This window comes from Delphinus delphis, chromosome 1, assembly GCF_949987515.2.
Source record: "Delphinus delphis chromosome 1, mDelDel1.2, whole genome shotgun sequence".
Classification (NCBI taxonomy): Eukaryota; Metazoa; Chordata; class Mammalia; order Artiodactyla; family Delphinidae; genus Delphinus; species Delphinus delphis.
In genome coordinates, this window is record NC_082683.1 from 151,608,770 (window position 1) to 151,625,371 (window position 16,602).

Sequence of the window (16,602 nt, forward strand, 5' to 3'; positions counted from 1 at the left end):
CCACACACACACACACCTTCTGCGAGTTATACTGGAAGCTTCCAAGGCTCAATCTCTTGCCCCTTCCTTGAAGACTCCCAGTCACTCCCCCTGCAGATCAAAGAAAAGGACAACAAAGCCTAAGGACTGGAGGACAGAATCCAGGAGCCCTGGCTCTGATCTTGTCCACCCCTCTCAGCTCCTTTGACCTCTTGAGTCAAACAGGGGAGAGACACAGGAGGAGGGAGTAGATTCTGCTTCTCTGCAACCTCCTTAACTCTGCATCCTCTTCTTCCAGGGCTGCCCCGATGGGTCATGGCAATGAGTGAGCAGACCGAGCGCCAGTGGACAAGGATGGAGAGCCGCACCCAAGAGGGCAGGAAGTGATGCCCACCCATCCCCGCATAGAATGACTGCCCAGGGAGAGTGGTTCCCCGGGCCCTGGCAGGGCTGCTGACCCTCAGCCTGCAAAGCGCTAAGAGCACAGGGACTCCAGACTCTTCTTGTGGATGGTCCCCTGCCCTGCAGCTCCACCATGAGGCTGCTTGTGGCCCCCCTCTTGCTAGCTTGGGTGGCTGGTGCCATTGCCACTGTGCCCGTGGTACCTTGGCACGTGCCCTGCCCCCCTCGGTGTGCCTGCCAGATCCGGCCCTGGTATACACCCCTATCGTCCTACCGCGAGGCCACCACCGTGGACTGCAATGACCTGTTCCTGACAGCTGTGCCCCCGGCGCTGCCCGCAGGCACGCAGACCCTGCTGCTACAGAGCAACGGCATCGTCCGCGTGGACCAGAGTGAGCTCGGCTACCTGGCCAATCTCACAGAGCTGGACCTGTCCCAGAACAGCTTTTCAGACACCCGAGACTGTGATTTCCGTGCCCTGCCCCAGCTGCTGAGCCTGCACCTGGAGGAGAACCAGCTGACCCGGCTGGAGGACCACAGCTTTGCAGGGCTGGCCAGCCTTCAGGAACTCTATCTCAACCACAACCAGCTCTACCGCATCGCCCCAAGGGCCTTCGCCGGCCTCAGCAACCTGCTGCGGCTACACCTCAACTCCAACCTGCTGAGGGCCGTGGACGGCCGCTGGTTCGAGATGCTGCCCAGCCTGGAGATCCTCATGATCGGCGGCAACAAAGTGGACGCTATCTTGGACATGAACTTCCGGCCGCTGGCCAACCTGCGCAGCCTGGTGCTCGCAGGCATGAACCTGCGGGAGATCTCTGACTACGCCCTGGAGGGGCTTCAAAGCCTGGAGAGCCTCTCCTTCTATGACAACCTGCTGGCCCGGGTACCGCGGCGGGCGCTGGAGCAGGTGCCTGGGCTCAAGTTCCTAGACCTGAACAAGAACCCGCTCCAGCGGGTGGGGCCCGGGGACTTTGCCAACATGTTGCACCTCAAGGAGCTGGGGCTGAACAACATGGAGGAGCTGGTTTCCATTGACAAGTTTGCCCTGGTCAACCTCCCTGAGCTGACCAAGCTGGACATCACCAACAACCCCCGGCTGTCTTTCATCCACCCCCGCGCCTTCCATCACCTGCCCCAGATGGAGACCCTCATGCTCAACAACAATGCTCTCAGTGCCTTGCACCAGCAGACAGTGGAGTCCCTGCCCAACCTGCAGGAGGTGGGTCTCCATGGCAACCCCATCCGCTGTGACTGTGTCATCCGCTGGGCCAATGCCACGGGCACCCATGTCCGCTTCATCGAGCCTCAGTCCACCCTGTGTGCCGAGCCACCAGACCTCCAGCGCCGCCCAGTGCGGGAGGTGCCCTTCCGGGAGATGACGGACCACTGCCTGCCCCTCATCTCCCCCCGCAGCTTCCCCCCCAGCCTGCAGGTGGCCAGTGGAGAGAGCCTGGTGCTGCACTGCCGGGCGCTGGCTGAACCAGAACCCGAGATCTACTGGGTCACTCCAGCTGGGGTTCGACTGACGGCTGCCCGGGCAGGCAGGAAGTACCGGGTGTACCCTGAGGGGACCCTGGAGCTGCGGAGGGTGACAGCGGAAGAGGCAGGGCTGTACACCTGTGTGGCCCAGAACCTGGTAGGGGCTGACACTAAGACGGTTAGTGTGGTTGTTGGCCGGGCTCCCCTGCAGCCAGGCAGAGGCAAGGGATGGGGTCTGGAACTCCAGGTGCAGGAGACTCACCCCTATCACATCCTGCTATCTTGGGTCTCCCCACCCAACACAGTCTCCACCAACCTCACCTGGTCCAGTGCCTCTGCCCTCCAGGGCCACAGGGCCACTGCTGTGGCCCGCCTGCCACGGGGCACCCACAGCTACAACATCACCCGCCTCCTTCAGGCCACGGAGTACTGGGCCTGCCTGCAAGTGGCCTTTGCTGATGCCCACACCCAGTTGGCATGTGTATGGGCCAGGACTAAAGAGGCCACTCCTTGTCACAGAGCCTTAGGGGACCAACCTGGGCTCATAGCCATCCTGGTTCTCACCATCCTCCTGCTGGCAGCCGGGCTGGCAGCCCACCTTGGCACTGGCCAGCCCAGGCAGGGAGTGGGTGGGCGGCCTCTCCTTCCAGCCTGGGCTTTCTGGGGCTGGAGCACCCCCTCAGCCCGGGTGGTATCTGCACCCCTTGTCCTGCACTGGAATCCGGGGAGGAAGCTGCCCAGGTCCTCAGAAGGGGAGACACTGTCACCACCATTGTCACAAAATTCCTGAAGCTCAGCCTGTTCTCAGCAGCAGAGAAATAACTAGGACTACTTTTTACCAGAAGGGAAGCCATCTGGGCCAGGTACCCTGCCAGGAAAGTAACATGGGTCCACGTGCTTGAGGCCTGGCAGCTGGACCAAGACAGCCAGCTTTGTGGCCCTAGGGGGTGCTCCTGCGGCCTCCAGAAACGGCCCTTACCTTCTGAGGGCTCCTCCGCTGCCATTTGAGGAGCATCTCCAAGGAACAGGAAGGACCCTGGCTAAAGCTGCCCACCTCCCCAGTTGTCTGTGTGCCCAGAGGCTCCTGGGCCTGGATGTCCCCCGCCTGTGTCCTCAGGCCCTTGGCCCACAGGATGCGCCCCCTCCTCTTCTCTGTCTCTGTACAGTCTCAGTTGCTTGCTCTTTCCCCTTCTGGGCAAGAGCTGAAGGAGGCCTCTCCTCCCCACCTCGGGGGACTGCTCCCAAAGTGGGGCCCCAGTTGGATCAGGAGGACACGTGGGAGAGGGATGCCCAGGAACGCCTCTTCTCGGCACCCTTCTGGCCTGCGCTCTGAAGTTGACTTTCTATAGGCAATTTTGTACCTTTGTGGAGAAATGTGTCACCTCCCCCCAACCCAATTCATTCTTTTCTCCTGTTTTGTAAAAAATAAAAATAAATAAGAATAACAATAATAAGGGGAGGGGAAGGAAACAAAAGAAAAATAATCCTTTGAATACTGAGTATGACTAAAGAGCTCTCTGCTCTGAATCTCTTAAAAGCCTGAGGGTGACAGAAAGGGGCTGGAATGGGAGAGGAGGGAGAAGAGAGAGAGGAACGTGGTGCGAGAGAGCACAGTTTTTCCCTTTAGGTTTGAATTCTGACCTGCCAGGCGCCTCTGGGCCTGCTCCCCAAAGGGCCTGGAGATCTGGAGAAGAGAGACAAAGGGCAGGAGAGGCTGGCACGAGAGGAAAGAAGAGACAAGGAGAGGGCGGGAGAGGAAAATGGAGGAAAACCTGGAGATGGAGAGAGTGGAAATTTCCATCACCAAATGTTGTCACCCCTTCTCTTTCTGTGATAAGCAATTAACATGCCAGTGCATGGGAAGCACTTCCCATCCTATTTCTAATTAAACCCAAGAGGCAGAGTCATGCAGAGAATTGCAGATCATCAAGACAGCAAGAACTTGGGCTCACTGGGGCAGGAGGGGGTTGTGGGGTGACGGAGGATTTGGGGAGGGGAAGGCTGTGGGACAAGAAAATTGCTGCATTTATCTTTCTGGTCCATTTCAGTATAAGCTGCAGTGAGCCTGGTTTGCTTTTGCAGTATTTTTTTTTTTTCATGGATTGACTTCTTAGGAACAAATGTGAAGAGAAACATCTTTGGAAAAGCAGAAGAGCCAAGGGGAGGGGCTGCTGCGGCAGCCGAAGGGCGGTTCCAGAGCAGAAGGCCGCTGGGCCACAGCTCTTGTTTCTGAGATGGGTGTCTTGAGACCGAAAAGAAGCACCACGTGAACCTGACGTCTTCTGCGCTACAGACACGTTTAGCAGACTCGTAGGAAGCGGGGTCTAAGTCACCCTAAGGTTGCAAATGTAGACACAGGTGGAAGCCAGACCAATAGAGCATCAGGCCCCATGGAACCTAGAAAGAGAACACTCACCCCAAGCCAGACGATGATGCTTCTCTCTCGGTAAGCACAAAGAGAGCAGGGTTCTCTGAAGACCTTCAGCAAACAGCCACTTTAGAAGCCTTTTCCTCTTGGGCAGAAGGGTTCTCACACATCAGCCTGCATCAGAGTCACCTGAGGGCTGGCTGAACACAGACGGCTGGTCCTACCCCCAGAGTTTCTGATCTAGATTTGGGTGGGATCTGAGAATTGCATTTCTAACAAGTTTGCTGCTGGTCTGGGGACCACACTTGGAGAACCATGGAGCTCCAGCCTGCGGTGGCTAGAATGTTTCACTTCCTCTGTTCAGGGTCGCAGCTTTTCTCTACACAGCAGTACAGGTTATGGTCCCGTGAGAGGGTTGGGGCGGGGGTGGAGGATGGTCCCTCAGCTCCTGCCCCCTCTACTGCTGGGCTGCTCGACCCCATTTCAAAATGACAGCCCACTGCCCTGAGTCACCAGGCTCCAGCCACCTGTGCTCTTTCCCATGGGCAACTTACGTGTTCTTTAGGGGAGGGAGCTGGGAAAGCTTTGGGACCATCATAGCCAAGTTCCAGGCAGCCACGCCAACTAACTGGGGCTGGCCTGTGGGATCCAGCCTACTTGCCATTGGTGAGGGTTCATCCTCTGTGATCCAGAGGCTCTGTGGGGAAGAGGCAGGCCAGGGCCTGTGCTGATCATGGAACACTGAAGTTAGAAATCAGCGCCTCTCCTGTCTAGGATGAAGGGCAGGTGCTGCCTTTCTTGATGGGCCCACATGGCAAGGAGAATCCTGGTGCTGGCCCCTTAAGCACCCACAGCCCTGTAAAGCCTGTGAGCCCTGCAACCCTCTCCCATCAGCTCCTCCCCTGCCACCCCAGAACTCCTCTAAGACCTCCGGGTTCGGTCACAGCAACCCAAAAAGTGACCCCAGCACACGTTAGATCCTGCAAGCACGAAATACTTGTAAAGGTACCTGCGGTCGGAGGATGGAAAGGCTGGAAGTTGAAAGACATCTTTGCTACCCTCCTTTCCCGAAGACTCCTCGGTTATAGGCAGGAAGCCCTGAGGGAACCATGGAGCTGTGAGCCCTGAGGAAGAGGGGTGCAGCTCTGGCTCCCAGTTTCCATGTCCTCAGGGGCTCCCGGCACTGAGCCCTTGAAAATGAATCCCTTCTTGGGTAGGGGGAAGGCAGTTATGGTGATTTAGCCTTTCTCTCAGCTGGATTCCCTGGTCCTGAGCATGTGGCTGCCCCAGAGCGTGAGGTGAGCCGGGGAAAGGACGTGAGTGAGTGGCCTCTCTTCTCCTGGAAAGAGAGCTGAGCTGCAGTTAGCTTTCAAACTAGTCTGAGTGCGTGGGCAACTAAACATGCTGGGTTTAAAACAAACAAAACGGCTATTTAGCCTGGTCTCTTCTGGACATTTAAGGTAGCTTTTTTTTTTTTTTTTTTTTTTTTTGCGGTGCGTGGGCCTCTCACTGTTGTGGCCTCTCCCGTTGCGGAGCACAGGCTCCGGACGCGCAGGCTCAGCGGCCATGGCTCACGGGCCTAGCTGCTCCGCGGCATGTGGGATCTTCCTGGACCGGGGCACGAACCCGCGTCCCCTGCATCGGCAGGCAGACTCTCAACCACTGCGCCAAAGGTAGCTTTTTTTAAACCCTAAATAGAAAGCAATATTTATCACTGTTTGAATTTTAAGTTGTTACAGAGAGCCTGTCACTTCCATCTATTGAGATGATTTCAAAACCCAGCTCAATTGTTGACTGTTTATGTCCCTGGCGGGAGCACGCCACTGCAGGATCCTATCCTGCCTTTCTGTCCTCAGCCGCAGCCCAGACAGATGGTGGAGCAGACTCGGGCCAGGACACAGTTCTGTGGCTCACTACCACAGCAGCCTTCCTACCAGCCCGACACGGGCCCATCAATCAACCCATCTGAGGTGGCCGCTCAGCCAGCTGTCAGTACAAACCACTTAAATACACTCTCTTGCAGCCCACATTCCTGCACTCCCCCAGGAGGCGGACTTCCTGGAGGGCTGTGCCAATAGGAGGAGAGAGTGTGAGGCAGTCCTGGCAGCTCTCATACTAGTCCCTGTATCGCAGAAGTCAATGAGGTTGGCTGATCTAGTGTAGGGTGACCAACTGGGACTTTCCTGATCTCAGCACTGAAGGTCCCTTGTTTCAGGACCTCTCTCAGTGCTGGGAAAACCAGGATGGTTGGTCACCCTGGTCTAGTGACCTCTTTCTAAGTGTTCCAGTCACCTTCCTTCTTCCCATTTTCCCTTCTGCCTCCCAATCAACAAGTATTTAATGAACGTGACTATGCGGCTGGCACAGTTCTAAGAACTAGGGATGCAGGTAAAAATCTCTGAGCCCATGGACCTTGCATTTTAGTGAGGGAAGGAAGTTGATGAACAGGACAAATAAGTAAGAATATATAGCATGTTGGGTGGTAGTGAGTACTATGGAGAAAAACATAAGTCAGGGAAGAGGATGAGTCGGGATAGGGGGGTTTACATAGGGGGGGTTCAGGAAAGACCTTGTTGAGAAGCTGACATTTGAGCAATGCTGTGGGGGAGGGAACCAACCAGTTATCTGGGGGAAGAGTGGTCCAGAAAGAGAAAAGTGAGGGAGAACGCCAAGAGCAAGGACGCTGTGTCTGGAGCAAGGGGAAAGGGGGCAGGGAGAGGACCTGGGAGACCTGAGGGCAGAGAAGTAGCCGGGCGATCATGCTGGGCCTCATAGACCACTGGAAGGACTTGGACTTTTCCTTCCAGTAAGAGGGGAGACACTGGAGGGTCCTGAGCAGACGTGGCATGATTTGGCTCAAGCAGGTCCCTCTGGTTGCTAGACTGAGAACAGAGCATGGACGTGTGGGGTGGCCGAGGGCAGAAGCGGAGAGGTCACTTAGGAGACCACTGCAATAATCATCTCCATTTAACCATCGCTTCTAGAACTTTGCTGGGGGTGGACCCGAAGTGTACCTCTCTTTCCTGAATCTATCTTTTCCCCTATTTTTGAAAATCAAAGCCACATTTACTCTTTCGCAGGATCCTGACCGCTCTCTCTCTCCCCACTGTTCTTCAAGGCAGCTCATGCAGACCAAGGCTCCTCCATCACATCTGCTAGTTCTGTCAGTGCCTCATAACAGAGACCAGAACTTATGTAAGGTAGTGAGGGATGATCCTCGCTGCTTTAATTTCCATCTTAATTGTGTTTGTCGTTCAAGCAGTCAGTCATTCCAAGGGAGAGACAGCAGTGGCAGGAGTCCTTATCCTGCCTCTTCCCTGACAGCGCCTCGCCGTGGAGTGTTGCAAAGACACTGCAAATGCAATGTGCTGACAACGCATTGGCTGTTCCAGGCCTGACGTCTACCTTCCTTCTTGATGATTTCACCAAAAGAACGCTTGTGTGTTCCTCATAAGTTTCACACATGTCAGATCAACCCGTCCTTAGCCTTCCCAGTACGATTGTTACCCATTTGGGCTATCCTTTTACAGATGCCCTTTGATTAAGAGTATCTCCTTGTAATTTTTATAGAATGGTAATAATGCCTAAAGTCAAGCATTTACTATGTGCTAGCCACCCGAGTAGGGATTTCACACGCACCACTTCATTTCAGTCACAGCTACCTTATAAAGTGGTTACAGTTACCCCCATTTTACAAATTTAGATATCAGAGCCCAGCAAGGCTAAAGGACTTATCCAAGGTCACACAGCGAGTAGGTGGCAGAGCCAGGATTCAAACGCTGATTCCAAAAGCTCTTTCCTAACTACTGCTCTGCTATATTCAAATGTATACGCGTTAAAAGTATGCCAGTAGTTTTCGAGAACATGAGAACTTCTAACATCCGTGTGCAGATTTTAGAGCACTCTGTGCAGCCACATGTATTTTTAGACGCTGCCCTCTTTTTTTAAACTCAGGATAATTTGTGGCTTTATTGTCAGGACTTCAATTTTAAAACCTCTTGAACTATATTCTCTTGAGAATCACAGCTGATAATTCTTCTCTCTGAATTTTTGGAACATGTATTTTAGAAGCCTGGGTGTCTGATTTTGCCCCCTCATCCTTTCCTTCCTTAGATACAGTGAACTCTAAACTTCCCCAGCGGCTTCCTCTGGAGGTTCTGATCTCCCTCCTCACCAACTGGTTCTTCTTTGTGGATCAGAACTGCATCCAGAGCAGCCCTTGCCCACGGGCTTCCTTTTTTTTCTGAGCTCAGACGTCGGCTGGCCAAGTCAGGAGCTCGTCGGAGGCTCAGCATTGAGCCGAGCAGTGCACCAAGCAAGGATCTGGGTGGCAGGAGTCCTGTCCCTGCTTCCTCTGGCCTCTGTGCCCATTTTATAGCATCAATTAGAAAACACGGTCCCCATGGCCTCCTTCTGACCCAGTGGCCCGTATCATTCTCATACCACAGGGCCCTCCTGCGCCATTCTCCTTTCATCTGCATGCAGAATCTGGCTGTGCTTGTTGTGAACGTCCATTGCCTAGCTACAGCTGTGAATCAGTATCCCCACCCTCCGCCTCCACCACACACTCCAAATCTTTGTGCCCCTCCAGGTTCCCTTTCCTATAGTCCCCAGCCAGGGAACCCAGAGCTCCCCTCTGCCTCGTTTGTAGAAATTTCCAATTGCCATAGTCCCCACCCCTACTGTGCACAAAAAGAGACCTGGTTGTCTTGCTTGTGGATGTCTTAGAGCACGAAGGGCCAGTGTTGGAAATGGCAGCTCTCTTAGCAACAAGAGAACAAAAGTAGGTTGAGGAAGTGCTAAGGCACTATTCCTCATTCCTTCATTGCTACCCTCAGAAATCAAAAAGGATCAGGCTATCAGCCTGTGAGGAGGGAAGAAAGAACCCAGCCTCAGCCTACATGGTAAGAATAAGGGGCAGTACGTGGTGGCACATTACTAAGCTCATTGATACTTACCCTCTCTTGCTGTTAATAATAACTCAGTGAGTCATGCTGTACAGATATGATTATTATTCCCGTTTTACAGGTAAGGAGATCGAGGCTTGGAAAATTGAAATAACCAAGGTCACACAACCAATAAAGGTAGAACTGGAATTTGAACGCAAGTCTTCTAATTCTGAATTCCCAGGCTCTGCTCACCTGCCCACACCGTGTTCTCCATCAAAAATAAGGAGCGAGTGGCATGCACTCCCCTCAGGGCGGGGGACGCGGTGTGAAGCTGGATGGAAATCACCAGGTACTGACTACAGAGACTAGAGAGGAGATGGAATCACTTGGACTGACAAGGATCACAGAAGCTGGGTGGGCAGGAGCCAGACCCCACAGATGGACTCCCAGGACTGTGGAGGCGGCGCTGGCCCAGGCAGAGGAGCCACCGCTGAGAAGGGTAAGCAGCGGCAGTGCCTGGCTCCGGGGCTCAGAGGCCGCTGCTTGGTGAAGTCCCACCTCTCACAGCTGAAGCCAGCCTCACAGAGTCATCTGGTTTAGGCCCCTGCCTTCTAATAGCCTGGGTATCATTATCTCTGTTGACTTCCCAGTGAGAAGAGGAGGGGAACCAGAATCTCAACCTTCTGGCTCAGGGCAGGGCTGGACTAGGGCCGTCCATCAGAGCCAGTCATTCAAAGTTGGAGAGTCCATGGGCGGCTGTGAAGGCTAGCAAAGTTTTCTGTGCACATGCATACGTAACATTTTCTGGAGAGAGGGCACCTTGGATTTAATAAGACTCTGAAATGGGTCAAAACCCCCAGAAAGTTCAAGAATTACTGCATTAGAGGGTACTACAGTCCCACTCACAGCTGTAGAACTCGAGACTCTAGTTGGGAGTTGCCAAGGGAAACAGAGCCACCCACAACAATTTGCAGGTCTGTCAGGGAGGATTAGGTTGAGGAACATTCACCATCTCTGCACCTAAATGGATTCAGATTTGCTTACATAGACATTTCCTTTAAAATAAGGAAGATGAAGTGAAGTCTCAGTGTTTTCATTTGCAAAGCAGGGGCTCCTATGTCTGCTCCTAACGTTCAATCAAAGCTTCAAGCTTTTAGCCCATCAAAACCTACAAGCTCCCTAGAACTCCGCTGCACCTCCCACATCAGCCCCATGGGTCCCCCAGCCCCGAGAGCCACATGAGAGCTCACTCAGCCACTTAACAACATCCATCTGACAAGCATGTGCCCCGGGAGGGCACAGGATTCACCCAAGTGCCTTGGGAAACCCAGGCTCAAGCCCTTCTCTTTAATCTTGAGTAGATTAGAATCATCCATCCTGTTCTATTTCTCCTTTACTCCTCTTCCCCAATTCCTCAACTTCTCTGACCCCCCCCACGCACACACATGAGCTGTGTGCACACGTGCGTGTCCATGTGTTTGCACAAACACACACAACTTTGTAAATGTCATTTGCAGCTCTGTTCCAGTCCCCATTCTACACACCATTTGCCAGAAGCTATTTTAAGCACCTAATAAAACTGTTTTAGAGTGAATCCTGGGATGTTCTGCCCTTTGCTTCCCCAGGGCAAAAGCATTTGGGCTCCAGATGGAGCTACGTGTTGGCACCAAGTGAAGAGAAGGAGAAAGAATCGACCCAGGATCAGCAAGAGATCTCAGTCTCCTGCCCATAAGCAGTGTGGTGTGTCTACACAGAGACACACACCTGGATTTAAATCCCTGCCGTGATCTTTACTATCCCTGAGACCTTGGGGTGCTGACTACACCTGTCTGTGAATGAGAGCTGCTAGTACGTCTATGGTTCTCAGCCTGGAGCACACATCAGAATCACCTGGAGTGGCGCAGTGGTTGAGAGTCCGCCTGCCGATGCAGGGGACACGGGTCCGTGCCCCGGTCCAGGAAGATCCCACATGCCGCGGAGCGGCTGGGCCCGTGAGCCATGGCCGCTGAGCCTGCGCGTCCGGAGCCTGTGCTCCGCAACGGGAGAGGCCACGGCAGTGAGAGGCCCGCGTACCAAAAACAGATCGCTGTAGAATCCCCTGGAGGGCGGTCAAAACGCACATTGCTGGGCTCCACCTCGAATCTGGAGTGAGGCTCGAAAACCTGCATTTCTAACACAAGCTCCCAAGGGGGCGCCGCTGCTCCAGGACCACGCTGTGAGAAGCAGTGACCTAACTCACGAGTTCCTGTGAGGATTAAATGAGAAGATAGATGTAAATCACCCGGCACCTAGTCAGGTAGCCGTTCTCAACCTTGGCTGTGCAGTAGAATCACCTGGGGACCTTTGACGACTAGGTGCCCAGCGACTGCAGACCAATTAAGTCAGTCTCTAGAGGTGAGATATAGATATTACTACTTTTTAAAAAAGCCTCCCGGTGTCCTAAAGGTACAGTCAACGTTGAGAGCTGCTGTCGCAGAAGCTCAATGCATTTGAAACGCACTGTATGAGCTGCCCAGCTGCCCCTCTTTCCAGGCCCTCTAATCTTTCCTCAGAGCCCCATTGCCCGCTCTGGTTTCCCTGGGAAGGACGGGGGGAAACTTAACCTTGGCTTTGGCTGCTGGAGTGGCCAGGTGCTGAGGACCATTTGGAAGATGAGAACTGGTTCATTCATTCAATCCACCCGGTCAGTCATTCATTCACTAACAACCAAGCTGCTGTGACTGTATTTATGAGGTGCTCGGGGACATGGGGATGAAAAGAATCCAGTCCTGTCCACAGGAGTGTGTACCCTAGTACAAAAGATGTAGAATAATCGCCTCTCAGGTTTGGAACTGTTCTCTGGCCTCAGCTCCCACCCACCACAGGAGTTCTCTCCACAACGGCCCCATCATCTCATCCCAGATTTAATACTTTAAGTGACAGAGAGCTCATTACCTCGCAAGGCGGCCCATCCAGTTTAACGATTCTACATTTTAAAAAGTTTTTCCTTAGACTGAACTGAAACCACAGCCCTGCGACTCCCACTCATTAGATCTAAACTCTGGAAGAAACTCACCCCAAGCTATCCCTTCCACATGCAGGCTCAGCTGTGTAGAGATGCCTTCCATGGTCAGGGGAAATTACAACTGCAAACTGAGAGTATGTTCCTAATTACTATCAAAGTGTCAGAAGGGCAATACAGAGGTTCTTGTTAACTGAGTATTAGCTCGCCAGTTCTCACAGGGGTGCTGGGACACAAAAGTCAGCATAACACAAAAATAGTTACTAATGAACCTACCACCCTCTAACCTTAACCCCTCACTCAATTTTGTTCTTTCCCGTTTAACTGCAGTCTCAGCCTGACCCAACACCTGTGGCAAAGGTCTTTGTTAGCTTCTGCTGGCTGTGGGCAGTTACTACCACACAAAACAAATAAGAGACAAACCAATTGCAAAGTGAAATTGCATATCTTGCCTCCCGAAATGCAAATGATGTTGTTAGAGAAGTATTTAAATCACCCACAAAGCTATTGAAACAATAAGACCGGGGTGGGGAGACCAATTAACAACTGAAGAAGAGAAAATCAACAAGGATCATACACAGCAGTCGCCTCAAAAGTAAATGATTTGGAGACCCCAAATTAAGAGAGGCCCATGGGAAACGGATGCAGCCCTGTAATGTTTTTATAAAATGAAGACCCTCTTTAAGACCCCGCTTCAAAAGTCAGACAAGAAATGAAGAGTGTTTCCCTCCAGGAATCTATCATTTGGTTAAGGAATCAAGTTTTAGCTAATAAAAGAGTTTCTATATTGTGCCAATAACACAAGACAGCGATGATCAAGAGCTGAACTGAGGGGCACACAGCTCCTGAGATGAGGGGAGGACTGGAAAGGCCAGGGAAGCCTTTGCCAAGAAGCAGCTTGTTTTTCAAGAAAGACACACACACACACAACCCCTCTTCCCTCCTGAGTCCTCTGGTTACTCACCATGTCCTAGTCAAGAGGCCCAACAGCTTAGGAAAGGCGAGTACATCTAACCTACCCAGCACACTGCAGGGTTTATGGTCAAGAGCCCGGGAACATAAACATGCAATGGACCACACCAAATGGCAGAGGAAGGCTGAGGAACCCCTGAGGTGGCGGAGGAAACACTCGAGCCCCTGGGTGACCTCAGTCCAGCCCACCGGGGTGTGCTGCCAGCAGGCCCATGCCCAGGACCCCAGTGGGTCTGGCTGCTTTAGCCCGAGGGGGACGCGAGGAAGGCCAACGGCGCATCTGAGCAAAGAGGAAATCAGTGGCAGCCTTCCCCTCCATGCTTTTTCCCCATATGGGTGAAAAGGGCTTCCTAGTCATCATCCCATCCATCCCTGGCCTCCAGCTGGACCTCAGCTACAGTTTTCTGGAAAGTAGGAGAAACAGGGAGGCGGAGATACCCCTAGATGAGTGTGGAACCAAGGCAACTTCATGTGTCCCACCTCTCAGCCTCCCCACTATTTTTACTAATATCAAGGAGAGAGTAAGTTGAAAATATGTGCTCAGAGGAGAGACTCTGTGTGTGTGTGTGTGTGTGTGTGTGTGTGTGTGTGTGTGTGTGTGTGTGTGTGTACCTGGGGCTGCTCAGGGGAGGAGAGTCAGAATCTGGGTTGACCTCTCACTTCCTACCGCCCTCAGAAAGGGGGAGCTGCTTATACCACCCCCACCCGCCTTTCCCTGCTTTGCCTTTTGTTAAACTTAAATCACCTGATTTTTAAAATTTTCATTTGAAATTGTGGTTTAAAACACACAACGCAAACTGTAGCGTTGTGCACAGTTCTAAGCGTACAGCTCAGAAGTGCCCAAGGCGCTCACACTGTTGTACAACCATCTCCACATCTTCCTCATCTTGCAAAATGGAAACTCTATCCCCTTTCAGCAACGACTCCCCATTTCCCCCTCCCCGCAGGCCCTGGGAGCCACCACTCTACTTTTTGCTTCTATGAATTTGACTATTCTAGATACCACAACAATACAGTCTTTTGTGACTGGCTCACTTCATTTAGCATAATGTCCTCAGAGTTCGTCCACGTGTAGCACGCGTCAGATCTTCCCTCCTCTTGAAGGCTGAATGATATTCCACTGTGTGTATACGCCACATTTTGTTTACTCATTCATCTGTTGATGGACACTTGTGTTGCTTCCGCCTCTTGTTTATTGTGAATGATGCCGCTGTGAACATGGGTGTGCAAACATCCCTTTGAGATCCTGCTTTCAATTCTTTTCTATATATACCCAGAAGTGGGATTACTGGATCATATGGCAATTCTATTTTTAATTTTTTTGAAGAATTGCTGTGCTGTTTTCCACAGCAGCTGCGCCATTTTACATTCCCACCAAGAGCACACAAGTGTTCCAATTTCTCCACCCTGCTTTGCTCTTAAGGAGTTGCTGAGAATGAGGGGCTCCCCAGAATCTCTGGACTTGAAATGAGAATCCAGGACCTCAGAATGCCTGCGGTCCTACCCTTCCCGGCCTTCCCAGAGGTCTCGTGGTCATCCCTCAGCCCCTGAGGAGCCTGCTCTCCAGCAGGCCAGGGAAGGACAAAGAAAACAAAGTCTTCCAAGGTAGCGAGCAAACACCCAAGAACAATAGCGCTCAAGTAACCGGAGCACTCAGCAATGGGACTGATCTGGGTGAGGACAGGAGTGAGCTGCCACCCCTACCCTGAGCTGCACCGGCAGCTGCACCGGCAAACAGAGCACAGGGCAAGGGGGCAACGGGGGAGAGGCTGGCTGGGGAGCGCCTTATTCTCAGTGAACGTGGAAGTCCAGGCCACCGCCAACTCTCCCCTGAACCACCACAGCAGCCTGCAATGTAGCCTCCATAGGGCTTCTTCAAAAATTCAAATCCGGTCCTCTCGCTTCCCTACTTAAAATGTTTCATGGCTCCCACTGCCCTCAGACTAAACTCCTTGACACAAAATCACTGCCCTTCACGACCCAGCCCTGCCTAGCTCTCGGTACATCTGCTGTGTCACTCCCTCCTACTCCGACATTTAGCCACGCAAATGCATTCCAACTGCTAGAACATACCACACTCGCTGCCTCTATTGGGCCTTTGTACACAATGTTCTCTCAGCTTGGAACATTCTCCCTCACATCACCCTCCTTCCTCTCTTCATCTAAGTAGTTCTAGGCACCCTTTGGGTCCCAACCTAGATGTCGCTTCCTCCACTACCTCCCGGATTCTGAGTCTCAGTATTACCATGGGGGCATGGCAGGACTCTGCCACTGGTGTGTTCCCTGGAGACTCACCCATGTTCCTGACACTAGGTTCTGTGAGCAACGGCCTGCAACCTGGCCTCCCAGCACCTAGAACACAGCATGGCCCAGTGTTGGTGCTCATTGCATGAGTGAATGAATGTGTGAATGAAGCCATGAAGGCTTGAGTCCTGAGGCTGACGAGACCTGGGAGGCGCAGGGGGCCGGCAATTTCAACCTTCCACCGTCCACCTTTTGACCTCTTTCTTGTCTTATGGCCTTTACTGTCCCCAAAGATATGGGGAAATGAGGATAGGCCAAAAAGGGGGCAGGGACCGTGCAAATGCAGCACAAACTCTGGAGTTCCTTGGGAGGCTGTTCCAAAAGCCTGGGTTATCAGGATATGTGAATTTATCTGGCTGTCCCCTACTCCGTGACACTGAGTAATGACGAGTTTATGGTTTCTTCCACCCTCCTTGGCTTCCCAGCTTCTGCCCAGTCATCACCTCCTGCCCCTCTCTGGCCCCCCATTGCTAGGACACGGCTGTGATCTATGGCCATTCGCCCAGGGAGCCAGCCTGGCCAAGGGACCCAAGGCCCCAGGTACAAAAAGTGATGCAACTCTTGGAGCTAGGCTCTAACTGGCCATTCCCCATGAAGTGTAAAGATTTAGCAAGACAAAATTCTCCCCTACAGCATCCTGAATCTTCCCCCTGTAGCTGATAAACAGCAAGTCCCAGACCTGGGAACAATCAAAAGAGAAGAGCAGTGATTCAGGGGAGAGGAGCACAGAACGGGGTCCTCCCCCTATGCCCGTTCTCTCCCCAGGGCCCCCAGAGCTGCCGCCCTGGGAACACTAGCATTAGGGAAGTTTGCCTACATACCACTGTCATTATCACAGAGCCCACGCCATTTCTGCTCTCCAGTGCCATCCTCTTGTGTGGCAGGGGGGTGAAATGTGGCCCTTCGTTTGTCACACAGCTAGCCAAGGGCAACGTCGGGTCAAACACCCAAGATGCCCGCCCTCACTTACCAACGGCGCTGCGGTAGGTGAGGGCGAGCAGAGCCCACACCGCCCTTCCTCTCCCGTGGGCACCTTTGGCTCTCCAACCCCTACCCATTCTGGGACTTGGGAGGGTCAGATAGAGTGTCCAAGGCCTCTCACCCTCCTTCTCTTCTGTGCATCAGGAGCCACATTACATTTTTTTTTTTTTTTTTTGCGGTACGCGGGCGTCTCACTGCTGTGGCCTCTCCCGTTGCGGAGCACA

The 16,602-nt window shown here is 52.9% G+C and overlaps 1 protein-coding gene across 1 annotated transcript in view; it reads left to right on the plus strand.

The window, feature by feature from the left end:
* The window catches only part of LRRN2 (leucine rich repeat neuronal 2), a 63,157-nt gene extending 59,888 nt beyond the window's left edge, over positions 1–3,269 (plus strand). Inside the window, exon 2 of the mRNA XM_059996117.1 lies at positions 278–3,269. Within this exon, the coding sequence (XP_059852100.1) occupies positions 515–2,653 (2,139 nt within the window). The 5' untranslated portion in view covers positions 278–514 and the 3' untranslated portion in view covers positions 2,654–3,269. The remainder of the gene's footprint in view (positions 1–277) is intronic.
* Positions 3,270–16,602: the final 13,333 nt, after the last annotated feature.